This window comes from Hirundo rustica, chromosome 3, assembly GCF_015227805.2.
Source record: "Hirundo rustica isolate bHirRus1 chromosome 3, bHirRus1.pri.v3, whole genome shotgun sequence".
Classification (NCBI taxonomy): Eukaryota; Metazoa; Chordata; class Aves; order Passeriformes; family Hirundinidae; genus Hirundo; species Hirundo rustica.
Window position 1 is genome coordinate 93,186,694 of NC_053452.1, and position 27,900 is coordinate 93,214,593.

Below are 27,900 nucleotides of genomic sequence, written 5' to 3' on the forward strand. Positions count from 1 at the left end.
TACTGTAAAAAAAAAAAAGGCAAAAAAAAACAAAAAAACAAACAAACAAACAAAAAAACCCACAAAAAACAACCCTAAAACACAAAACAAAACAGAAAAACCACAACACAACCAACTGACCAAAAAAACCCAAAAAACAAGAAAAACCCTAAAACTTCCTGGTACTGGAGATGTGAATTGTACTTCAGAGAAAAATGCTTCTCACATCTAGTTAACGTGTAAGATACTAATGGGAGCCTTAAGCATACTTGTACTTATTACATAAGGGAATATGGGGGAAGATGGCTCTTGAAAAACAAAAATTTTATGTACCTGAAACAAGGTTGTAACACACAGAAAATATTTTGGTACTCCAACTGCACCCTAGGATATATCTCACTGCTAAAAACAGTGAAAACAATGTGTCAGTGGACCGTAAGTATCACTAGATCCTTCAAGAAAAAGAGTTTCACAAATATGCACTGAATTTTATTTGCTACTTAAATTTTTTGAATTTCTCAGACTAGCCAGATATAAACTAGAGGTGTGAAAATAATAGGAACTTAAGATAATTTAAAAAGGCAAAGCATTTGGGGAGAAAAAAGTATAGCACAGTAATTTAATACCTGGAAATGGTTTAAAGATATGGCACATTATGCAGCATTAAGCCAAATAACCTAATGCCCGCAGTAAGTTAAAAAGTGCTTTACAACTGAAAATACTGTGATTATTTTATTTCCTTGACCAGACATATTTCTAGGAAACAGGGCAGAGGAAAAGAGACTTTTATTTATTCTCTAGAGAGAATAAGAGAAATACTTTTTGGTGAACCTGATGTCTATTCCAAGTAAACCAGGCTCAGAGGAGATGTTAAAGAATTCTTCAGGTTACAAAATCCAGATCTATGTTTTGTATTAAAAAAAAAAATCCTACACCTAGATAGGTCTGCAAACACTCACTGCTTCTTAAGCTGCCTAGAAAAAGACATTAGTACTCCTTAAAAGCTTTTTTTTTTTTTTTTTTAAATTCTTACTGTGTTCCAAGTAATTACTGAAAATCCTGCTAGTTTCTATCTGTTTGTCGAACAGGTTAACCCTAAAATTAAGATGTTGTTTACAAAGCTCAGCAAATGTATGCACTCAAAGCTCAGCAATTTGTATGTTTAGATGATATCTATCTATTCTCTTTCCAACTTCCAGCACATTATGGCTTAATCTGAAGAGAGAGCAGGAAGCCACAGGAACTTTTCTGCTGTCTTTATATTGCCCTTATGAAGCATTATCAGTTTAGCTAACCATCTTCCAGGAGTCTATTAAGGTCATAAAAAGGTCTTACTACTAAAAAGCGAAGGCTGATAAAATATGCAACTCTCCCTCTGTTAAGAAAAGTATGGATGGGAATCTAGTATTCTTCACAGAATTCACTATTCACGGAAGCTGTAAGGAAATATTTTCCTCTCTAGATGAGCAAATACTTGAGAATTCTTAGATGACAGCAACTTTTTTTCCAGTTCAGCTGTCTCTGGAGATTTCTTGTTAAAACCAAGCAGCATTTAAGTGCCATAGCTTTGCTCCAACTCCCTTTAATAATGTAGGGGGAAAAAATTATCTTTTTAGTTTTGTACTTGTATTTAAGTCTCAAGCAGCATGATAGAGTTTTAAAATAAAAACCACAACTATACAGAGTTCCTTTACCCTCTAGGGAACAACATATCAAATTTGTATAATTGATTTTGCTCAGGTGTTAAAATCACTGTATTGTGGTAACACAACTGAGAGCTTATTATTTCCAGAAGGGTGAAAAAACACACTTGCCTGATTCATTACTGCTCTTTCAATATTAGAAACTGAAATTCTTCTAATAGGCATTCAAGTGTTAGACTGTGTAATACCTTTTAGTAATGTAATTATCAAGAGATTGAAACTAGCTATGTGCATTTCAAAATCTGTACTAAAGCATTGATGAGGACCACAGCAGTTCAGTATAAAATCAAAACTATAGTATTAGAGCATTCCAGTGTGGCACAGCATAATCACACAACTGCCATAATTTTTGTACTTCAGAAGCAAAGTTTTCGTATCTTTTTTGAATAAACTGTCAAAACCACAGGAAAACACACTGAGCAAGCATTTGATCTTTATCACTCCACTTAAAAGAACCTTTTGACAGGGAGAAAACCTAAAGGTTCTCATCTTTGGAGAAAATAATTGTATTCATTTTAAAATAGTAGGATCTTCTGAAAATCTCTAGTATAAAAATGACTCAGAAGTCTCTTAAGCCCTGTCCAAACAACATCTCTGCAGACCTGTTCATTCTCATGCTGCAGGCACTAAGAGTCATTCACCTCCTGCACTCACGGTATCAGCTTCATCACTATGCTTGCTTTTTGGTTCAGCCCTGCACCTGATGTGCGTGATCCTGGAAGGAAAAAGCCTCTTTGTTCCATTCTGTCAGAGTGTGGGAATGGGGAGACACCCAGCTAAGTGGAAAGGACATTTCCTGGGCAGTAGCCATAGCCCCCATAGCAGCTCCCCAACACGTGATGTGACATCTGTGTGCCACAGGGCTGCTGCTCATCATGTGACCTGAGGTACGGACTTAAACGGAGGTACCTGAGTAAGCTCAGAGGTTTAATTTTGATCCCTGCCACCTAAAAGTCATTTTAGTTTTGTCTTCCTTGACAGAACTTGTTGACATCATGTTATGGCACTTTATGTACTTGCTTTAGGTCTCTTCCCATGAACTACATACGTTCTATGCAACAATTTTCCTTATTGTCCGTTTACAAGGTGTAACTACCTGCAAGATACTAGTTCAAACCCACAGTTTCAGAATGAAATATAAACCAGCACCTTAAGAATATACCATTCAGTCAAGAACAACAGCCTCATTTTTCCAGGGTATCAACTGTCGACTGACAGTCTCAGCTGTGCAAAATCTTAACATTCACCAACATGCAAAGCTGCATATCAAGACTAAAATACACGTGGTAATGAAAAATACATGTGCCATACTTTAGTTTGCATTAACAGATACCCTGTCCAGTCAGAAAGTTTTCTTACTCAACAAAATTCCCTGGTGAAGACCTAATGAAAAATTCCCTTATTTTTGCCTTTCTTTTCAGAACGATTTTTTACAAATGTTTTACAAAAGGTTAATTCAACTATTCAAATTAAACATGAGTTTCCAGTTTCTTAGTGCAACTTAAAAATTGATAAAGTAGGCAAAAGACAGCTTAAATGAGTAAGTAAAAAAATACAAAAATCTTGTGTTTTACTCCTTCTAAGGAACTGACTTAAAAAGCCCCCTAAGCTTCCTTGCATGAGGTCTGAACTTTGACCGTATTAACTATCCCTGTGTTTTCACTTATGTTAAACTGTCATCCTGATGCCAGATTTTCTGTCAGATATAATATTTGCCTATAAAGTAATAGTAAATTAAAAAACCCTATTGTAACTGCTACTGGAGCCTTACTGGGAATGTATTCTGAAAACTACTCTGACATGATGAAACAAAGTTCAAATAACTAGAAAGTAAGCCCCTACACTAATAATCTAGCCCTCAAAAAGAGTATAAACTGCAACACATATAAACAATCTGACCCCACTGAAATCTTAGCACATACAAGCAAGGATTCTGACAACTAGAGTTTACCAGCTAGGCAAGAAAGTTTAAATATATAGTTAAATATACCCTATTTCCCCCCCTGACATGTAAGTTTATTTGACTTAAATCCAGAAAAAACTTAGCCATGTCTTGAGTTCAGCTTCTTTGTTATGGTAAACTTTATTATTTTAAAAAGGCTCTGAGGACAGCATACAAAATCCTAGCTCTGCTCCAAACAAGTAGAAAAATTCCCACTGACTTCTTAGTGAAACTAGAAATACTTAGTTTCGCTAATTAAGTATTAATAAAACAATATTTAAAAATTATTTGGAGTTGATAATGGAGTAGACCAGTAAATCAGATGTGTGCTTTAAGACTTAATTCATGTGGACTACCTCTAATTAAGTAACAATGCTACTAGAACAGAAAAGAGTAATAATTTTCATCACAAGGAAATAAACATTTTTCTTATCTTGTCCCTCTCTAGTCCATGTGGGAGTAACATCTCCCAAGAGTCTCATCCAGTCAAGTCCTTTGCACTCACCATTTTCCTCAGTGAATTTTCTTCCAATTGCACAGTGTTTTTTTAAACCTCAAGCAAACCAGAGAATTCATTCCCTCAGCTGGCTTTAAGATCAGCCTTTAAGATAACCCCTTTTGCAGGTTACTGTCATTAAGAACTCCTCTCTCTATTCCAATCCACATCCACTTTTAAAATTCTGCACACAGAGATGAATTTCCTTTATCTCTTTCCTTCTCTACTAGTTATGCACCTTCCTGGCTTTCCTCTACGTTCTTTCTCATTCAGAATTTTCAGTTCTGGATTCTTTTGTCCTTATTGCTAAATTTGTTTTTAAACTTCTGTGCATACTTTCCTGAGTATTCACAGAATCACATAATGCTTTGGGTTGGAAGGGACCTATAAGGTTACCTAGTTTCAACTACTCTGCTCTAGGCAGGGACAGCCTTCACTAGACCAGGTTTCTCAGAGCTCCCTGCAGCCTGGGGTGAACACTTCCATGTATGGGGTGTCCACAACTTCTCCAGGCAACCTGTGCCAGTGCCTCACCACCCTCACAGTAAAAAATTTCCTCTTAATATCTAACCTAAACCTACCCTCCCTCAGTTTACCACCGTTTCCTCTTGTCCTGTCACTACATCCCCGTGTGAAAAAGCCTCTCTACAGCTTTCTTGTAAGCCCCCTTTAGGTACAGGAAAGCTGCTCTATGATCTCTGAAAACCTCCTCTTCTCTAGACTGAAAAATCCCAACTCTTTCAACCTGTCTTCATAGAAGAGGTGCTTCAACCATCAATCATCTTTGTGGCCTTCCTCTGGACCCATTCAAATCCCTTCTAATGCTGCAGGACCCATAGCTGGATGCAGCAATAGTCCAGCTGGGGCCTCACCAGAGCAGAGCAGAGCAGAGGGGCAGAATCCCGTCCCTTGCCCTGCTGGCCATGCTACTTTGGATGCAGCCCAGGATACCATTTGTTTTCTGGGCTGCGAGCACACATTGCTGGGCAATGTTCAGCCTCTCATCCACCAGCACCCCCAAGTCCTTCTTGGCCGGGCTGCTCTCAATCCCTTCACCTCCTAGCCTGTGCTTATGCTTGGGATTTCCTGGACCCAGGTTCAGGACATTGCACTTGACCTTATTGAAATTATGACGTTTGCACAGGCCCACCTCTGAAATCTCAAATCTAGGACACCTTCTTTTTCTGGCTAGGGGCATACAAGTGTCATTGTACTTTCTCCACTGCTAATGTGCTTACTCATCTTGACAGCAGAGTTTTATGTCCAAGAGACTCTCTGGAAAGCATATTTAAAAGTCTTCCTTCAGTGGCCCTTCTTGTCAGATCTTTACAGAGAGAGAACAGTATCCTCTCATAAAATACCCATACTATAATGTATAGCTTTGGTTCTAAGATATTTTTTCTGAGAATTTCTCTTCTTTTATGGTTAATGCCAATATCATCAATTGTTTCGAGAGAATCTGGCTTCTGGTCTTTCTAGAAGGGCACCAACTGGCAGCTGGCTAGTGTCAAGTTTTCAGGAGCACTGACTGGAGCTCAGCTGAAGAGGTGACTTTCCATCACCACTCTGAATGCTCATGGGGTACCAGAGACAAAGAGGAAATTTTGGAGGCAATGGATGGAAAGACCTGTCTTCCTGTTTCTGTTCCATAAACCTAAACTGTCTGCTTCTAGATGGATAATTCCAGCTATTGAGACAAAAAACCAAACCAAAACAAAACAAAAAACCAAAACAAACAAAAAAAAACCCAAAAAACCAAACAACCAAAAAAACAACAAAAAAATTAGGATTACAAAATTTAATTTTTTTTCTGCATCACACACTACATTTTGTTTCAGAAAAATTCCACCTATATGTTCTGATCTTGCTTCCAAATATTTGTGTTTGTCCACTTTTAACACACTCACTTCCTGTTTTATCTTTCACGTATGGAATTCCTCAGAAGCTTTTGCACTAAAGACTCTTGACTGAGCTAGTGAAACAGTTCAGAGAAATAAGTAAGTAGCATTTGACAAGAATATAGAAGGATGCTAATTTTTTTAACCAAGCAGAGGTGAGCACCTGACCTCTTTTTTAAGGCAGCTTTTAGTGCTTTCTGTAATCATGTTTAAGGCTAGTTTGGTTTTTGGGTCCTGCTGCCCCAACCAGTGTTTTGGAAGCCTTCAGGAAATTCTCTGACAGGTTTGGTCCAGCAAATGAGGAATTTTCAAGTGGTGATGTAAATATAGCAGTTCTCCAGACACCCCACCTCCCCAGTCCATCTAGCATTTTATCAATTGAAATGATAGTGAGAAAGGTGTGGGGTATCTTTAAAAAAGAGCTACAGTACTTGAGCAAAAATCTCTTTTCCCCCCTCCGAAATCAGTGAATGGGTTCTTCGTAAAGAAATTCAGTCCCTCAAAACTGAGATCAGCACCTGACATGTGCCTCCCCAAAGTCTTGAGGACTTCAAAATTCAAAATTTGTCAGGCCTTCAGCAAAAATGACTGTTTGTCACTTTGTAGCATCATTGAGGCTTCTTCTACAAGAAAATGATCTATAAAAGCTCAATAAACTATAATTAGATGCCAGTATGTTGCAAAGCTTTAGAACTACTAAAAATGTTTTCAGTTTCCTTAACCTGTGAACTTTAAAAAGAATTTAATTTTTGTCAAGCTGAAAGATGCTCTGTGAACATGGCTTTGAAACTGGAGACACACAGTTTTATAGCTTACAAAAGGGACTAATTGTGTACCATAGCTTCCTAACTAGTTTGATCCTTGAACTCCAAATCATTCTTCCTTCTGGTTGCAAATGGAATGCAAGATGAGTGCTTCCCTAGAAAGCAATGCTGAGAACGAACTGCAAATGCCTAGCTCTTTTTTCACTTCCCCAGTAACATGTTTTGAGAAGCAGAATTTGCTTCATATTTGTCAAAAAATTTGAACTCTGATTGCTTCACCACATCATGAGCTATTCTCTAAAATAGACTGTCCCGTTGAAAGAGGAGTTCATGAAATAAAACTTGATATTGTAAGCTGAGATAAAAAAGATAAATGGCTTTAACTGTGACTGATATATTTGCTAAATATTTTGTAAAGTATATGAGGCCACGTAGACAATGTTTTTCACGAAAAATGTCATCAGCATATCTGACAGTAAGTTAATTTCAACTGCCTATTACTCAGTGGAAAAAAAGACACAAATGAGAAAGGATTATTAAGATCTGGGATAGCAAGTGTTTATTCAGATGTCATCTTTGAATGGGCAGAATCTTGTCCTTACACTGGTTTGGTAAAGTCCTGATTCCCTGATGGTAGCATGCAAGTCCAAAATCTGATTGAAAGTATGTAGGCTTGTCTCCAAAAAGTTTGAATATTCAATCTCTGAAAGTATAGCCCAATGCCATAACCTAGTATTTCGAATTTAAATATTGATTAGCAGTATTTCCTACACTGTTTATAAGGATGGAGTCTTAATTTTGAATATTGGCTTGTTGCATATAACGAAAAATATTTATATGTATTTCAGTGAATGGCAGAAGCATCACTGGCTTCTTGTCTTCCTGGCTTCAGTGCTACTGAACTTTGGCAAAATGCCATTCATGACTCACACTATTTATTTATTTATTCTTTATTTTTAGACTAATGGGAACTTTATGAATTCCTTCCCTGATTTTTAAGAGAAATACCACTTTGCTATGATCCAGAAAGATCGTGATTCAGAATCTTAAATTATTGCCTTAATGAATAGCCTTAACTCTTAACAAGTATGGGTAATCACCAAATAACTGATTTTAATTTTGAAGATACTCTTGTTAAATTTTGTTTTTTTTAAAAATTATTTACTTACCTATATAGACATTCACACTGTTAAGCAGTTTGTGAAAATGACTATTTAGCTTCCATTAACAGCATTTTTTTTCAAAATACTATTTTTCATTTGCAATTTAATGTACAACTCCCCAGAAATGCACCTTAGAAAGCATGTGCATCATATGTAGCACAAGGAGGTCATGTGATCCTCCAAATGACAAAACACACATGTAGGTAGGAAAGCAGTAGCGTAGTATTACATGTACAAAATAAGCTCCGTGTCTGGAATGGTGGGAGCTCAACTCTACAACAGCCTTTGGGAGTGTTTCAGCTGTGAAAGTCCCTTCCCTTTTCCTATGTGCTCCTTTGCCTTTTCTACATCATCACTTGGATTGTAACATTCATAGTTTGTTCAAAACATACAGTAGAAGGTAGAATCATGCTATAGTAACTTCTAGAATAAGGTACAAAATACTTCAATTCAAAAACACAGACTGAAAGTCATTCTTTATAAATATTTGCATAGAAAATGAAGACATTTCATAAATTTTGTTTTGTGTTATATTAATGAAAATTTAGTTTTTATTTAAGTAGAATTTTGCCAGTAAAGGGGGGGGGGGGGAATATTTTTCTTCTGCTAGCAAGTGTAAATTATAAAACTGTAACATTTTCTTCTAAATGTAATGTAATAAAATGGAGAATAAGCTGTTCAGATTTCATTTAGTGCACAAGTGTCCCTACCAGAACCATCTGCATATCATTTACTTTAAAGTCTGTGTTTACTATTTTCAGAGTTAGTATTTAAACATTTTGTATTTTATTACACAATTTTAGCTTGAATATTTTCCTGTAAATCATAGCTCACTTCCAGACAGTATTCATTTATGATGTTACTTTCACCTTTTGTTTGCTGACAGGAAAATGAGATAAGAGAAAAATCTTAGCTGGAGGTCTGGACAGGCAGACATGTTTGATGGGGCATGTAAGAATCTAATAGCGTAGAGACATTTCAAGCATTCCCATATACATTCCCAAAAGATTTTTTTCCCCTCCCTTGAGAAACAACTCATAGACCATTGGGACTTTCTGCTCAAGGAAAAAAAAAAAAAAAAAAAAAGAGGGCAATTTAAAATGTCTCTTTTTCAGACATGATTGTGTTTTATTTCTGCAGTGTACTATTTTTTTCCAAAACTTACAAGCTCCTAAAATTGATAACTTACTTCCAGAAAACACGGAGAAATAAATTATTTTATTAAAAGCTGATTTAAAATAGCTTAAGGTTTGATTGATGGGGATTGATGCAATGCCATTAAAAGTGTATTCCCTTAGGTCTGTCAAGATAAATGACTCTTGGAAAGGGTAGTGATTCTTCTATTTCCATTCTGACTTTAAGCAGTAGCAACAAGGACAGACTGAAAATAAGTATGAAAAACTGTTTTAAAGAGAACAAAACTGTCCACAGAATTGAAATTTTGACAGTATTTTGTCTTCATAATGCCACTGCATTAATGTGATGTGATGATACAAATATAAGCACACATGGAGTGCCTGTCAATATGGTTACATACATACACATTAAGGAGCATGTGTAGCACATATATGTTGGTAAAATACTACATATTGCCTACATGAACTGCTGTGATGAAACTTTGGCAGTGTTTTCTTCTTTTTTAAAGAGTACATTACATTTCACTGTTATCCATATCCAGTAGGATCCAAGGTGGCTCATACCAAGAAAACCCTCCTAATGTATAGACTTCAATTATACTACAAATAAACAATTTAAATATTTAGTATTTTAATTGAAAATTATGTCTGGTAAAATAGTCTTTAAAAAAACTTATATTTTTTTCTTTATATTTAAAAAGTGTATCTGTGAATGAGAAATTTAAGACTTTTGTGGCATACAAGGATAACCTTTCACAATCAGAAAACTGCACATTGGCACAGCAATGAAAAAAAAAATAAATCAAATTATGGGCTAAAATCTACTTCAGATGACTCATGAAGAAATCAGATGTGGCCACAATCCAAAGAACACTGCCAATCTGAAAAAGGGGCAGGATAACTAAAACCAAGCATTAACTATTAGGTTAAAGATACCTCGAGACTTCTGGAGTATGAGAAGCAGGAAGGTCACATCTATACTCTGAAAAAGTATTCCCAAAGGAACTCATGAGACTCATCAGTTTTCTTATTTTTCCCTGTTACTAAAACTAAGCAAATCTGATTATGGATGCTTAAGTACATTTTCCATCTTGCTCGCTTTTGTGTGTATAATGAACATCTTGGTGAATAAAGCACCAGGATGGTGACCACTGGTATTGGAAGAGCTGATTAATTTCAGTGGTTTAAATTTGCAAAGATTAAGTTTTGAATAAAGCACATGACTTTTTTTTTAGGGATGTGAGGACTATAACTCAAAGGTTTTGACACCTTAATATATGTGTCACATGAAACTCCTTAGTGGAAGGGAGCACCCAAAATTCCTCAATGCCTTTGGTAAAAGAAGAGTGGCAGAAACCAAAAGGGTCCAAAAGAAAAATGCTCACCACAAAGTTATATTAACAGAAAACACACTTGGCATGGAAATATGTTTGCCGCTATAAAAAGAACTGAGATAGGAGAGGAAAGAGGATCACCAGTTCTGGGTCCAGCAGTGGTCCAGCACTGATCCAGCCAATAATGTGTCCAAGGTTCTGGTGACATCCAAGCTTTGTAGGGGTACTGTTTTATAGGTAAATTTCCCTCCCCTGGGATTAGGTTTCTCACTCTTCATGTAAATAAGTGAGCAGGTAAACTCCATTCTTCTGGACCTTTCTGGAAATGGGTTGAGAGTCTTTGAGGGTCTTTTGGTGGTCTTGATCCCCCTCTACTGGATTGACCCTCAGTTATCAGTTCATGCCTGATTCTTGACCCCACTTCTGCCCATCCGCTGTCTTTATGTAACCATGGACCAGAACAGGGAAGAGGGTTCCAGAAAGGTGCTGCCCTACTTTCCAACAGCCCCTCTTTCTAGCCACATCCTGTTCTTACTTGCCCACCTGAATAGCCATCAGCATTTGAAGCATAACAACACATTAACTCCTTACTCCCCAGGCTTCTACAATATGTCAAACTCTGCAGTTTCAATGCATATTTAAAAGGTGCCTAGCTGTAAATGTATTTTTTGTTGCTAGGTTTTCTACTGGATCTACCCCACTTTTGTAAATCCAAAACAAAAGTTAGAGGAAAATCACTGCATATGTGTCATTACCCCTGCAATTTTTTCTGTATCTACATTAGATGACTAAGCATGTAATATGCATTGTAACACAACCTGTTCACAAAGGACACAGCACTCTATAGACACTCATGATTAACACTGTTTCTTGCTGAAAAAAAATTTAGAGTTGACAGAATCAGATTATAATGTTGCATTGCATTATTTGTTTTCATATTGTATTTTATGTTACTTATTTTTTATATTGGGGTTTGTGTTATAATGGTTTGTTCTGTACTCCCCTGTTCTCCTGGAAAGTGTTCTATTCCAAGGTTTGTCCCTACCCCTCTTCCCTGTCACTCCTCCCAGTCCCCTCCTGCGGACCCTGTCTGTCATTCAGCTGTTCCTCCCAGCTTCTGGAGAGTTCAGGTAAAGGACATCGAATGACAGGGCAAGAGCCGAGGAGGTTCCTCCCTTTATGTTCCCATTGGTTTCTTTAAATGTCCCTCCAAGGCTGTTCCACTCCCACCTTATCCCTCACTGGGTGTTGGTTTGTCCCCTCCTTCAGCCCCTCCCCTGTATGTAAGCCTGGAACATGAGACCTGGGTGGGAGTCAGCCTGAGCTGCTGAACTGAGGCAGGTGTCCGACCAGGATGGAATAAAGACCTTGGATTTTGCCCTCTCACCAAGTCTGACTCCTTTCCTCTGCCATAGACGTTCTCTCTCTCCCGTGATAAGGGGAAAAGCCCTTTCACTGCTCCCCTGGTTTCTAGGACCCAGGGGAGTTTTCCTGTCCGGTCACAGTCTCGAGCTAGCTTGAGCAAAATGGAGACAGCGGCTCCGACAGAGACAAGTGACACTATAAACCTCAAGAAAATCACCAAACTTTATTTGGAAAGCCTGCTCCAATAACTGACAAATTCTATAAAATAGAACAAGCATCCAGCACTATCTGTACTATTTATATGGAGTAGCATTTGGCAAAGGAGGGAGGTATGTATTCATGGAGCATAAATGCTGCCAGGAACATGACTGTTAATTAGTATAGATTAAACACTTGGCAGCAAAGAACAAATGCAACACATCTTTCATAACTTGGAATGGAAAAAATGGTAAGTCAAATGTCTACAAAATGCACAAATAAGTTGCTGATTCTTTGAAAAATTCTATAATATGGACACAAACTATACTATCAGGAAGGCTTTTCATTTGACTGAGTATTGATAGCCCTTCATAATGGATTAATACTATCTCTACCAATGGTTAAAAACCATACTACTTTTGTGCATACTCTACATGTTGTCTTTCCTTTCTTGCCAATTTAAAGCCTATTTAAAAAAAAAAGCCTTGGCTATAAAAGCAATGTGTTGGAATGTGCTCCAATACTATGACCTGTCCTTGTTTTTTTGGCAACTTAGCTGAAGTATTTTCGCCAAATTTTATGATTTTATATGATTTGAAGTAATAAAGCATGATGCAGCCCCAAGGTGATGACCTTAGAGAATGCATTGCTATAACTCTATATCAAATCTTAACTGTGAAAGTATTTCAATTTTCCCAGCTGTTTTTGCAATTTAAGTGTACTTTGAGACATGTTTTTTCCCATCTGTGCTTTCATTTTTATACTTACTTTGTTCAAGAATACATGACAGCCAAATTCTTACACAAAAGATAGAATTTTTAATTAAAAAATCCCAAGAAGAATCACTGAAATGCTATCAAATAACTATTCCTTTTTTCAAATATTCCCTCTCCCTTGTATTATCTTCAAGATAGCATTCATTGATTGGCTTACTCCCTTAAAAGCAAAATTTCGGAAAGAAGATGCATCACTAATAGTCAGCTATTAGGTTTTAACATTTATTCTGTTCAAAGTAACAATAATGTAATCAGGGTTAACATAATTCTTATAATATTAAAATATTATTTGAAATAAAAAGAGATTAAACCATAGCTAGCACCGTGGCAAGGGAGAAATCTGGCAAATAATCCCTGTTTCACCTTCCAGATTTGAGCAAAATATTGAAGAAGACAGACATGCTGTTCAAACTACCAAGCCTCTGGACTGATGGATGGGGACTGAGGCATTCATTCCTGCGTCCTTCCCTATTTTAAACCTCTTTTTTACCCAAGCTATTCTTCCCCCTTCAGAAACTCTGAGTGTGCTACTGCTTACAAAGAAAGGAGGCTCCTTGGCAGGAGCGGATGAATAGTACTCTACAAAGAAATGTGCCACAAAGAACTGCAGTCCTGCAAAATGGCTGCTAATCCTCAGTGTTTATCAGTGTAGCTCAGCCGTGGCTGTGGGAACTGGAGTCCATGGTAAAAAAAGTTCTTCCACCACTCTCTCAGTGAAACCCAAGGGTCTTGCTTGCCGGGGGTATGCACTGGGAATGTGTTCTGCTGTCACTAAGGTCAGTGGGAGATTGTTGGGGGCTTTCCCCGTTTTTCAGGTGGTTTCAGAGTCTTTTGCCCCCCCTGCACAGCTCTGAGCCAAACCGAAGGAAGAGAAATCTTCAGGTTTAGATTTTTCAAGGTTGCATACTTCATTTATTGTTTCTTATCTTACAATTCTCTCAGCGTCCAACAAGATGTTCACAGCTGCATGGACTTCTCACATCTCCCCCCAAGCTGGGTTGTCCTTATCTTTTATACTAATTGCTACGTATTTCTTATTTACTATTTCTTACCAATGTCTATCACTATTACTAAAAAGGTCATCTTTACTCTGACCCAATCCTCACTAACTGCTTTGTGCCACGTCAATGCAGCAATGGAGTGAGGGAAGGAGAAGGAGAAGAAGAAGGAGACAACGCCCCAGATTCTCCATCTTGTCCCCATTCACTTCAATGCTAGGAATCTAAAATTACTATTTTTTCACCCTGTGATAAGCTAAACTACTATTTTTCACACTCTTGTGGCCTGTAAACCCTCTCTCAGTGTATGAAGTTTTTCCCATGGACTGAGATCAAAGCCAGTGTCTCTCTGAGCTCTGGGCTGGGGTCCCAGACCCCCCTGCCCAGGTCCCTGACCCGCCAGGGCAACCAAAGGAATGCCCTGGACTCCAACTGGAGATGGTGGGGCATTTTGGATGAAAGTCATTCTTTTATTCTTCTTTGAAGAAAGATGAAAGTAAGCACCTGCCACTAAGAAAAGGTTAGGACATTGTAGTTGTAAAAAGTGCTACTTCAGTTTTGCATTGTATGATGAAGAGAGGGGGGAAATAAGCAGAGAGGGATCAGTGGGCATCTTGGTTCAGGTCAGAAAAAGATTTTATGATGTGTACATGCAGAGAATGTACAAAAGTGGGAGAGGATTAGTGAATATGAAGGAAAAACCAGAAGGGTTTTATGTAATCATGCTTTATAGGATTTTTAGGGAAAAAACCACAAGAAGCTCCAAAGCCACTTAATAGGTAATTTTAATTTTGATGCTTCATGTTGCTCCAAATTTGAATAAATGAGTCAGATAATGAAACTGGCTTTGAATCTTAAATCCCTTTTGGTGTTCATGTTTCATGTTTTCAAGTAAGCACAGATACCGTATTCCCTAAATTACGCATTTAAAATTTTTAAAGTCGAAAAACAGATGTGAAGTCAAAACTGGAGTCAAAAGAATACTTCAGTGATTTGGAAATCCCCACATAAATGAGAAATTATTTGAAAGATATCAGATACTTGGAGATATGCTTACACTTACAGATATTCAAATAAGATAAATTATGAAAATGCAGATCTGTGTGTCCAAACAAAACTGCTCTCCAACGCTACAAGTACAGTGACAAGGGGTATAGAAATCTGGCAACCAGAAGCACCAGATGCCTTAAATTGTAATCATGGGGTTTGCACACTGTATTCAGAGTAACCTTACATCTGTGTGTTTGAACTGGGCAATTGCCTAAGCTTACCATAAAGTGTTTACCTTACCTTTAAGCCCAGAATTAACTCATTTTCTAGTAGTGTGTTTTGGAATAACTCAGTGATAACAATTTCAAAGAAGTCATGCAGTTCTGTAATCCTATATGCAGAGATGACTTTGCTCAGATTCTCATTCTGCTTTCTCTTTGGTGAACAAAGAACCTTGAAGAATGAGGTTAAATATCCACAATTATTTCATGAAAAAATCAAAGCTCATGACCAGTCTTTCTTTGTTGATCTATTTATTACTGTATTCCCTTATATTTTGGGCCTTTTTTTCAAAATTTAAGATGATGTAATATTTTCAATGCATTAAGTCTGTCAGGTGAAGCCGTATCCTTGATCTTGATAAAGGTATTTCTGTAATTAACTGTGATACTGAGGCAAATAAAAGGCATTCTGGAGATCTCACTTCATAGTCCTTTAACAGAGCTGCATTTGTACAAAGTTTTCCAATGTTATCTCTAATGATGTCCAGTCTTCCAGATTCAGTTGCTAAAGTTAATTTTGACTCATAAATCATTTAATTCCCAGATGTCTAGCCTTTTCAGAGGGACACATATTAGTTGTTCTCGGTCTTCATCTCACTTTAGTGAAAAAATACTTATTTTTATCTACAAAAAAGTCTTCATAATTTTGCAAACGTCCTTTGGCTATAGTGCACCAAATACCAATTTGCATTGTTTTTTAAAATAAATTATCACTATACTCTGACATCTCATAGTCTAGTGATCAAGGACCAAAGATATCTCACTATTACTACTCAATTAAAAGGCACTGATTGCCGTCCAACATAAAATTTTGCCACCTTTAAAAAACAGCTGTGAAGTAAGAAAACTTAAACCAATCCTTGTTCGAGTCATATTTAAGGGGAAAGCCTTAAATATTCAAAGCTGATTGATCTACCCATCAATCTTTAGCTGGTTGGAAGTGGAATGGTTATATCTGAACAGTGGATTATAGAATATTAAATCACAAGTTACTTTCCCCTCACTGATAAGGAAAGTAGTCATAAAGTGAAGTTCAAAGTGTCTCCTTACTACAAGCCATCATTCATACCAAGATAAGACTATCAAAATATTATTTTTTTAAAAAAATCAAGATATCAACCTCTTTTACCATTTCACTTAGATTAGGAGTTGGTGATGTATTAACATTGGTGCCTAATGACAATAGCTATTTTTTATTAGCTAGTATCCTCTCTGTAGGTAGAGCATGAAGCTCAAAATTTATTATGGTTCTCTTGATAGAACAGTGTTGGCGTGAAGCAGAAGTTTGATTCCAGAAATGTCCTCAGTCAATCGAAAAAATGAAGTCTTTGTGGCCTGGACTTTTATGAATTCAAACATAAGCAATGACACATCAAAGAAATATGAAATATTTGCAATTACTGACAAGAAATAAAGAAGTATGAAGAAAAATCACACTGCTTTTTCATAATCCAGACAGGTAGAAAGATTTACAGAAAAGGCTAAATTTTAAAAATTTTCTCCTTGTTACTTATTTTCTCCTCACTTTCCTTGAAAGCAGGGTACTGTGTTATAAAATGACTACGGAAAAGGCCTTATTAGTTTAGGCAGAAATTACTTCAGAGTCAAGTATTTTAAACAACTTTTGCATTCCTTAATATTAAGCATTTAAAGTATTTATAGGTTTTTCTACTGTTTTGTGTCTTTATTTGAAATTCTCTCTGATAAAAATGCACACATAACAGTGTTAAATGACATCTGACCTCTTCTCTTGACTTCTAGTCATGTGACGAAAAATGCTTTTAAAATAGTTAAGTGTAAATACAGGAAGATGACTAAACTCCTAAACTTTCATCTTCAAAAAAATTCCCACCACTGCCGGAGCTGGTGAAGCTCCTCTGATGGTTACAGTGGTGGGAGCACTAGGATAGAAAGGCTTCCAAGTGCCCACAAGCACTTTCATCACTGTACCTACTATCTAACTCCTGCAAATCTCTGCTCCTGCCTTAAGAAAATGAGTGGCCACACATTCCTTGTCACATTTGGCCTTCATCTCACAGACCTTAACATTAGGAAACTTAACATAAATACATGACAAGGACCAAATTTGTTTAGCAAGGCTGCCAGCAGGCTTACTGTACTACTCCCTTTCCAACATTTAAAGGATGCAACTATCTTCTCTTTCCTTTCCCATATAGCTTGAGAATTACATCCAAGACAGTATGAAGAAAGAAATGGTAGAGATCCAGCAAACTGCAGTGCAGAACCAGACTGCAGTAATGATTGAAATAGGCACAAACTTGCTAAATCAAACAGCTGAACAGACCCGCAAATTAACAGATGTTGAAGCACAAGTAAGTAATGAATTTCAACCTCAAAATGCATCTGCTTCCCAAATACGACAGCCATACATTTAACGCTGTTTAGTGTTACATGATTCTGTTCAACAATTAGAAGCCAATTGTTATGACCCAGAGTTCTACCCAACTTAAAGAAACACTAGTATTTGGTAATGAGTAGTTCCATCTCAAGCCCAGTGTTGTCACTTGAGTGATTTTCATTACAGTAGTATTTTAAAGTGAGTTTAGAAAGACAATTGCTAAATTAATCTTTAAAGAGAATGTATTTAAAACTAGTATACCATATCCAGGCATCAGTTGGGTCCTAGTGTGCTTTAAATGGCCTTCTCATTACAAATCTTAGCTAAATGGGTCTCTTTAAACTCTCTTTGTTCCATTTACCAGCCTAACTGCTTTTTTAGACTCTTTCATTTTTTATTTTTTTAAGAAACTTATCAAGAGAACTCTGTCTTTTTAATTAATGTTTCACAGATAACTCTAAGTGAGATAAAGTTCATTTCCAGCACAATGCACTGTATTATGGGATACATAAACAAATCTGAGATTAATCAAGAAAAAAGAAATTAGGAGGCTGCTAGAAAAGTGTATTCACACAGAAGTAAACTTGTCTACTGTACGCTTATTAACTTCAAACAAAACCAAGTGGGTTTTAATTGAAAAGCATTAAGTACAGCAAAACATTCTGTTAAACAGAATGCAGATACTAGTAGAAGGACCAATGCAGAGAGGTATGTATTTGTAGTTTTGCAGATGCGGTAGGAAGATGCAGATCTATAATTGCCAAAACAAATAGTGGATGTATAATGCAGCACATAATATTTTATATAATATAAAAGTATGCAAAGCCTAAAATCCTTGTTAGACATTTTACTATCTGTAGAATTCATCCAATGAATTAAATTACATTTTTTAAGCTAAATCAAGACTTTGTGACTCTTCAGTCGACTGATAATTCATAGCTCATAGGCATACTGAGTTCAACTTCCATTGTATTATTCAGGAGCCTAATATTTTGCAAATGTTGAGAGAATGTATTTATAAATTAACAGTAATGTCTTTATGGAAATTACTCAATTATTTTCTGCTTAGAGGAAGAAAATCATCACTGTAACTTTCCTTCTCTGCTTGAAGTTACTGGTGACTGGGTTAAGGGCTTAATTAGCAACATAAGGAAATTAACCAAACAATTGCTCTCTCAAGGACGCTTAGTTTTGGCAATAGTTTTCAATTACACTTAAGTGTGAAATCATGTCCTGAATGACTGTTTAACATGAAGGACATGAGTAATCAATTCTTCCTGCGAAGGAAAGCCAAATTCTGTTGAATTTAAAAAGGCTATTCTAAAACAATGAGAAAGTATTTCTAGAAAACTTGCCTCAAAGTAAGGCAATACAACTTGTAGAGTAACCTGCATGTTTCCTAGTATCTGCATTTCCTCATTTAAAAATGCAAATAAATTGTAAACAATGCATAGAGAAAAGGTAATATTAAAATGCAAAGAATGAATCTACTAAAGTGTGGTTCACATGATAAACACTTCAAAATATAATTTGGGATTGAGTAAAGTAGCTAGGAGAGAACTACCAAGTGATTTCAGGACTGTGCCAAGATTTCAGCAAGTGACAGACTTACTTTCAACACCAGATGGGGAAAACAACTCAACTCGTTCTTTAAGCCACAACCGTAATAGTTCCAGTAATGAAATAAGAGTTATCATAACAGAGGGGAAGGTATATCAACAAAGCTAAAGTACACAGTAACTCTCATCAAAAACATAGCATAATAATGAAATATGATGTATGGTAGTGTAATAATAAAATTAGTGCAACTCTGTGTATTCTTCTTCATTCTGATTCTGAGAACATTTGTGCGTAAATTAAGTGTTGAAAAAAATTTTTTTAATCATAGGTGTACATTGAAATTTGAATGATTTCACAACATAACTAAATTACAATTTTTTTAAAAGATGTATCTTTTAAGAGAAGTATGTTTTTTTGTAAATTTTCTTTAGGTATTAAACCAGACAACCCGGCTTGAACTTCAGCTTTTGGAACACTCTCTTTCAACAAACAAACTAGAAAAACAGATTTCAGATCAGACCAATGAGATAACTAAATTACAAGAAAAAAACAGGTAAGTTTGCACAGCCCAATAAAATGCTACTCCATGAAGTGCCCTTCTAATAGTTTTAGAAACAAATGTACTCAAGTAGGAAAATAAGGGATTGTACACAAGCTCTCCAAACTCATTACAAAGGTCATATATTACTTAAAGCCTAGGAGATTCATGCAGGTTTATTCTTGTATTCTGTTTATATATTGTTCTTCACTTTCTAAAGTTCTCCTTTATATGAGGAACTTAAGGCTTGAGACAGTACTCCAGTTGCACACAATTTATATTCTTCTTTAGACTTAGCCAGATGAATTTGATCTAACCTGATTCAAACTAATTGAGTGTAACCTCATCTCCAAAATTTTATTTCCATGTAGTGCACAGCTATCCTAATGATTAACCAGGCCATTGCTACAATTTTATCTAATATAGTGAGAAAAATAAAGCACTAATCGTATTCAAATTCCTTAAGAGTCAATGTTTTGATATTGACCAATATCCAACTATTACTCCTACTCTTTTTAGTACTGAGCTGTGGTCCAAAGGCTCATACCTTTTGTCAGCTAGTTTCGTTTCCATATCACCACGGTCTTATTTTACTTTTGGCAATAAATAGTTTACAGAGGAATCTAAAAGCAGCAATAACAGTAAGTTTTCTCCTTCAAAGCAATGTTTTTCAATGAGAACCATATGTGTAAAGTGTTTTTTCTTTGAAAGAATTAGCTTAAGAAACCCAGGAGACATGTTTTGACATTTTTGTTCACTACTCTACTACATTTATATAAGTTCTGTAAAGGTTTTATCTACTAACTTAAGAAAAACAAGCATCCTTATCAAATGGAAAGAAAAGGAAATACTGATTTTTAAAAGGTCACGTTTTTTGGTGTTGAACTCAGCAGACTGTAGACTACCCCTGTAATATCCACATAAAACACAAAAGCATTGTTTCTCACCTAACAAAATACAATTTGCATTGAGCTAATCTGCTTGAAATGTAATGATTTCAGGATTTTTTTTTTTTTTCAGTAACCATAATGGATTTTAGGTGAACTTCTCTCTTCTGGCTATGCCTTTTAACAACAGCTTTCTCAGAGTCTATATCAGAACAATTAGCAGTGAAGTAATGTTCCCAGCCAGTTCCCTAATAATACCAGCTCCAAAACTGGAGAAGGGTAACCCATATTCAAGTTACTATTTGCACGTTTCCCTGTCTTTATGCCATAACATTTAGGTTAAGTATGTATTTTATTATAGGATCTTTGAAATGTTCATAGTTACACCTTTTAATAAGTTTCATCTTTTAACATGGTAAAACCATGAAAACTTATCACTTTATCTTTCATTTAATAATGTTGAATTATCAAACACTGAATTACTAAGCTTTTAAAGCCTGCAATACACACTGTAGGAGATAATGTTTATTAGTGCACTTATATAATATATTAAAGCACATGTATCAAACGAAACTTTCATTTACTTGTCTACTGCTTGCATAGCATCAAAGAATGAAGCTGAGTATTTAGGAAGAAGGAAACTTATACAACATGCTTGATTCTCTTGACATCAGCTCAAAATTTTTTCTGGAGAGCCTAATTATAATCTCTTATTTAGCTTTTTAGAAAAAAGAGTTCTTGAGATGGAAGACAAGCACATGCTTCAGCTGAAGTCAATAAAAGATGAAAAAGATCAGCTTCAAGTCCTAGTAACCCGACAGAATTCTATTATAGAAGAACTGGAAAAACAGTTAGTTACAGCTACAGTAAACAACTCAGTTCTGCAAAAACAGCAACACGATCTGATGGAGACAGTTCACAGCTTGCTTACTATGATATCGACACCAAACTGTAAGTTAAAGCAGATATGCTTATTTCAGTGCTATTTCCTAATTTGTGTACCTTGGTACCTATAGTCTTACAACTAGTTCTCTTATACTTCTCAAAAAAGTATACTTATTTTTCTTATACTTCTCACTTATACTTCTCAAAAAGTCTGTAGTATTTGCTCTAAATTCTGCATCTGAGTCAACTTTCTTTTTAGGGGGTGGGAGAAACAAACATATTTATGTGATTTCTTTTCAACATTTTGTTTATCTTCTCTGGTTTGTTTATCTTCTTAACCACTTCTCCAGTCATTCAACAAAATACAGAAATGTCAGGTATGATTCATCTCACATGGCATTCACATGTATGGCAGTATACACTCCCTTGACCATACATCTATGTGAGATTGCATATTATAGGCCTGCAGCTTTTCTTCCTGGCTCACAGAGATTGTTTCTGCCACCTCTCATTGCTTTATGCACATGGAGTTTATCAAAGAAAGGACAAATTATAGTGGCTATCAAAGGCAAAAGAATAAGCACAGGCACAGTTTTTAGCCCTCAAAACCAGAAAGCACCAAGCCAGGGCAGCAGGTACTCCAACAAGCTCTTCGCCAAGATGTCTTTGTTCATCCTAAAAATCCCTCAGCCTAGCAAACTTTATAGGCAATAATCTCATCCCTAAATGCCTGACAACCCTGCAACAAATCATAGCCACCAAGCATAGCTTCCAGATTTATGAAGATTCACGTGCTCCATAAAAACCTCACACAAACCATAAACTGAAAGTTATGGCTACAAAGGATTTAAACATTCCCTGCCTTGAATTTAATGTCTGATATGGAACTTGGACAGATTAAGAAGCTGTTCTAAAAGACTATCGAATCCAGTACAGTTGCCTATAAAGTTCTCGGGGCTGAAAATACAAAAGCATATAGAACCCCTAAGGAAAGGATTTAAAATTAAATACTGGGAAAAAATGTTAAAAGTTGTCATTAGAACTTAAAAGACAGTACAGGTGGGTCTATGATACATTACTGAAAGGTGGATCACAAAAAAGGAAAAGGGTGTTTGGAAGTCCCCACTTTTAGTATTGTCCTATATGTTATTACAATAACACAGGTTGTAGGTTTTTCTAAACAAAGTAAATTCCAAGCTTTTTTGTCTTAATAACTGACGCTATTCCCTTAAATACCAAGGCTGTACATGTTCCTGCTGATGTTATCTGCTATGCTAGTGCACAAATAAGTAAACAAGTCAAAGTCATGTTGGCTACAGCACCATCAAACTCAGAGTGGAAAAAATAATGAGTGTTTGCCAAAAAGACAAAATTAGCAGGGAAAGCTTCTAAGACAGTATGCAAACAATAGAGTGTGGAAAAGCAATTAAAACACTGAATGTGTTATTTTTCTATTTAAGGCAAAGCACTTAAACAGGTAAATAATGCATAAGCAAGCTAAAAAGAACATAATAAGCAATTGTAATATAAGCACATATTTATATGGCACCTAAACCTTTGTAGTAACTGACTGTAATTGTTAGATTAAATTAAAAGGGAAAATACACAGAACCAACCCCAAAAGGGTCAAATATGAAATATCAGTCAGCAGGCAAAATGCCAGGAAATTCCAACCTCCATAGTTAATAAAGAACTGAACAAAAAGATGAGTCTTAGGTTATTCTGTTGAGCAAGAAGGCTTAGATATTTGAAAATGTATTTTTTAAACAAATATATTCCAGAAGGTATGTCTCTAATGAGTTGGGCTGAGCTACCAAGATTCAGCTTGGTACATACAAAGTTGTTCCTGCTCAGCACAGGGGCAAAAAACAAAAAGCTTAAAACTTCTTAAGTGTAATTCCACCAGTCTGCTGCATTATACAAGGTTTCATAACTCATTTCACAATATAAGCATAGTGGCCAAAAGTCATTATTAACCATAATCATTTGCTACTTAGGTATGTATATAACAGTAGTTAATGCATGAATAGGTTGTAATGCGTGTAGAAGTCCAGCCAGGGTAATGAGTGGAAGCCGAAACTGTTCAACTGAGTGAGATGCAATATCCTGAGTTTTCTCATTCAACACATTAGTAAGTGTTGGCACTTTTCAACGTATCAAACAACCACAGTCCTATCAGAATAATGTCTCTAAATGATACAAAGTAACAACACACATAATAAGTACCTTGATCTGTCATTTCTTTCAGGACCAGACATATTTTTTGGAACTGCTTTAAGCCAATTACACCATAAATTAATACTTAGTAACTTTCATTCATCTTCTCTTAATACCTTCAATTTCTACTGTATTTTTAACAGCAAAGAACAACTTCATAGCCAAAGAGGAGCAAATCAGCTTCAAAGACTGTGCTGAAGCTTTCAAATCTGGACTTACAGCAAATGGAATCTACACTTTAACAGTTTCAAGCACTGCACAAGAGAAGAAGGTAGGATGACTAAAAAGAGCTACCTGAGCATACTGCATGTTAAAGGTTATTTGAGCTGGCAAATGTGCTATTTTAAAGGCTAGTTAATAGTGAAGTTTACTACTTACCAATCTTGTTTTTTTTTTTTATGAGCATTTCATCATTCCTAGATGTGAGTATCTTACAGGAAGAAAAAAGTCCTTCAGGTGAAATCTTGGCTCAGTTGAAATGAATAACATTTTGCTGTTTGCTTCATCATGCCAGAATTTCATTATTTTTTCCACATAATTAATGTAATTAAATCAATAAGGTACTGTTATTTCTTTATAAAATCTGTAACTCCAACAGAGTTGCTCTGCATGATCAGCAGACTCCCGTCTCCTTAAGTTCTTAGTTCCTTCATATGCCCAAGGCTCTTCAGGTGTCAAAAGGAGGTGAAGTCAGGGGCATGGAAGATTACTCATGGATTTACACTCATGAAAGCAGTCTAGTAGTACTGGACTCATGTATGGGTTTCAGTTCTTTGCGTCACAGAGTTTTAAGGACATTTGTGTAACAATTTGATTAACAATTAGACGCTGTGTAACAGAGAGGACTTTTCTGGAAAATACTGCTCTGAAAAATACTACCACTGATTCATATAAAAGGTGAGTTTGCAGAGGTCTCACTAGATCAATTTAAATTCCTCTATGGATATTTTTCCCCTATGTGTTTAACTGAAGTGAATTTCAATGTCAATTTAAGTTAAAGCAGTATGCCATACCTCTGTAGAAGAGACCTTGAGTTGAAAATGGCACTCAGTGGATGATACACTGGATGCCTGACAGAGATGCTCCATCTACTGAAGTAAATAAAATGATAAAGCTTCAGACAATATATTTCAATTGAATCAATAGAATCTGAAAGGAAGAAAAGTCCTAGGTGAGGATAAAGAACCAAAAACCTGGAGTGAGCATTCAGAGGAGTGGGGCTCACGTGATGAAGGCACAGCAGGCTGAGGAGTCTAAGTGACATATGAATATAAAATAATGCTTAATATATTTCTTAGACAAACACTAAATAATTTTATGATGGTTTTAGTGTCTAATTTCTACTGTAGCTATTTCCTTTACACAAAAATTGAAATATTTTACAGTATTTCTAAGGCTCTACTTTATTACAACAGAAAAAATACAAGAAAATGTAAAAAAACAGTGGATAGGAGGTGCAATGTGGAAAAGGAATTGGTAAAGGTCAGACAGAGAAAGCATTTTTTTTCCCAAGCAAAGGTTTAGAAATGAGGTTCACCAATGACTAGCCTTTGAAATGCCAGAACTTCACTTAGCCCAAGCCAGACTGTGAATTTTACACTCACAAAGCTCTCAGCCAAAGAAAACAAGCAATTTGTTTGGGTCAGATCTATAAAATACAATAGATAAAACCTGTAATTTTTGTAGATATAATCTAGAGAAATTATTTGCAGTCTGCTTCTCTTGGGGAAAAAGAAAAAAAAAAAAAAAGATGGTTTTCCTTTGAAATAATCTAGTCTATATACATCCATTTCACAAGAAAATTAGTTACATAAGATGCAATGAAGTGGTTTATTATGTGTGAAGCTGAATGGCACTTAAATAGCATAGATATTTACAATCACAATTTTAAAAGCAAAAGGAGATGAAAGCTATTGCCTCTCTAAATTAATAGAATGCAGCAGTCTTTGTTAGACAGCTCAGGAAGGTTTACATTCCTTGGATCTTTTACTGTGACTTGTGTCAATATTTTACCTTTGGTTTTAATTTTACTGTCAAATACAGTATAGAGAGCATGCATGTTTTCTAAAAGCAGACACAAGTGCATGACATATTACTGAATAAAATTTGTCATAAACTTTAACACTGCATTTTCAAAGGTACAAAAGTACAAATTTCCTAGACTAGAAAATATTAAATGCTTTACATTTGAACATGGAGGCTTAAAATATTTAATGTAAATACCCATTATGGTAATTTACTAGGTTAAAAAAGCAGTAAAAATGTAATTTCACTTAGTATTAAATCAGTATTTAATAATATTAAAGAATTAAAATCTTACTCTGTCCATTTCAGATAGAAAAAGACAGGGAAGGTTTTACTTACCGTATGATATTGAAAATAAGAGACTAAAAAGTTTTAACCTGATGCTGACTTTTTATACAAATATAATTGCATAAAAGGAGTTGTCAAGGGAAGTGGAGGTTAGGGACAATCAGCATGTCACACCATTTTCAACTGTTTATGATGTGGATAGCTGCTAAGACCAGGAAACAGAGTGACCTTTTTTATTTGCCAAAAGTGCTGCACTGGTGTTTATGTTTTCGTCTTTTCCTCTTGTAACACCTTCTGACCTCCCAACAGGCTTATAAACAACTTCTGTGTAATCTGTAACTGATCCCACGTTACTAATTTGTCTCCCATCATAATCCAAAACTAAGGAATTGCATATGACAACCAAGAGGAAAACAATTATTTAATTCCATTAATATTTTCAAACTTTCCTGTTCTGCACCAGAACAAAAGCTAAGTCCTTTTAAAAACACTGAGGAAAACAGCAAAAGACTGCTGACACAAGGAAAAATGGCAGATGCAAAACTATGAAAAGTTAATAGTTTTATGCTTACAGCAACCTCATGATCCGATTGGACTGTAGTTCTTATCTAGTCACATCTCTAGGAGACAGAGATAGCAGAATACAAACATCATTGGACATAATGACTCAAAAGTGTTCAGACAACAGCTGAAAGTGATGCAAAGGGTCACTGCAAAGATGTGGCTACTGCACTTGCTTTGCTATAAAAACCGGAGTGGCTCTTCATCCTGATAACTCAGCCTGAGCCTTACCCTTCACAAAGGAGGTCTGAAAACATTTAGACCCCAAATACCCTCTTACAGTGCTACTGCTGCTAGAAGTGTAAGTACTGAAGCAGTTCACAAGATGCATCAAATACTCCCTGTTCCAATTTGTTGTAACTTGAGAGGCCAGTCTCTTTATTCTTTTTGGCATCTGTTTGAAGACTCCTGCTGCCTGCCTAATCTTGGTATCTATTTTTACTAGTTTTATGAAATGTTACATTTCTTTCTTTTGAATATAAAACCTGGAATTGTTTGAAAGGTCAGAAAAGGTTGAAAAGTCAGAAAAGTTCTGTTCTAGTAATGGGTGTTAAGAGAAAACTTAAAGTTGATTGACATGACTTTTTTTGGCATGGAAAAATTATACTCCCAAATTTAGGTAAACTTTTTAAAATTGTTACTGGTAAGAAAAATCTACATGAGATCATCTCTTCTTCAATTTCTCATTCTGTTTTTCAGTTCCTAGTGAGTTGCTTTTTCCTTTGGGAACTAATTTGCAGAACCCCAGCATTTATCTCAAAGAATCTATAGTGTCTATTAAAGCTAGTTGTCTTACCATTCACTTAAAAAAATTGATACTGCCTGTAACAGAAATATTTTATGATAGACATTCACAGTCATTCACTATTTATATTTTAATCCCATTAGGAAAAAAAAAAAAGTGCTATTTAAAGGCATTGATTTTTTCAAAGTATTAATTCCAACTAAATTGAAATTTAGACAATAGGTGTAAAGGAAATTGCATGTAACATTCAAAAGCATAAATTGTCATCTACAATAGCAATATCAGACTCACGGCTGAAATAAATTAATACATGGCTTCCCACTATACATAGTTAAAACGACATATTTCAGAGAAGGGTGAAACAGTTCTGTTTTCCATCTGGCTGCTTATACTGTTCTTTTAAGTGGGGTGAAGCTTCAGAGTCAACAACTTTATCTACCACCAGTGATATTTGATCATAATTAAATCAGTTTTCTAACTTGTATTGATGCTTAAAAAAAGTATTTGCATCAGCTTTAGCCCATTCCTAGTATCCTCTTCATAGCCCTCTGTGGAAATTAGTGTTCACATTTACATTACACATAATGAGTTAGCCTTTTAAAACAGATTGATCTTCTCTTACAATACCTTATCTTCAGCCTTTCCTTTGAAGGGAATTTTTATTTTAACTAAATTAATTTATACACTCTTATCAAACTTTTACTAATCATTAAATACAGATATTAGTAAAGCCAGACAAAAACAGACTTTGAGGTGTAAGGAATGCATACATCAGTATAAATTGAGGTTGCTGCTTTCAATTCAATTCCCTT

General features: G+C 35.7%; 2 protein-coding genes across 3 annotated transcripts in view; one reads left to right on the top strand and one right to left on the bottom strand.

The window, feature by feature from the left end:
* MCPH1 (microcephalin 1) overlaps positions 1–27,900 on the bottom strand; it is a 127,427-nt gene that overhangs the window by 42,145 nt on the left and 57,382 nt on the right. The window lies entirely within an intron of this gene.
* The window catches only part of ANGPT2 (angiopoietin 2), a 45,105-nt gene that overhangs the window by 6,109 nt on the left and 11,096 nt on the right, over positions 1–27,900 (top strand). The window contains exons 2-5 of one of the 2 annotated variants that reach the window (XM_040059043.2): positions 17,201–17,356; positions 19,374–19,495; positions 21,086–21,318; positions 23,613–23,740. In XM_040059043.2, the coding sequence (XP_039914977.1) occupies positions 17,201–17,356; positions 19,374–19,495; positions 21,086–21,318; positions 23,613–23,740 (639 nt within the window). The remainder of the gene's footprint in view (positions 1–17,200; positions 17,357–19,373; positions 19,496–21,085; positions 21,319–23,612; positions 23,741–27,900) is intronic. The other variant, XM_040059044.2, reaches the window with a different exon arrangement.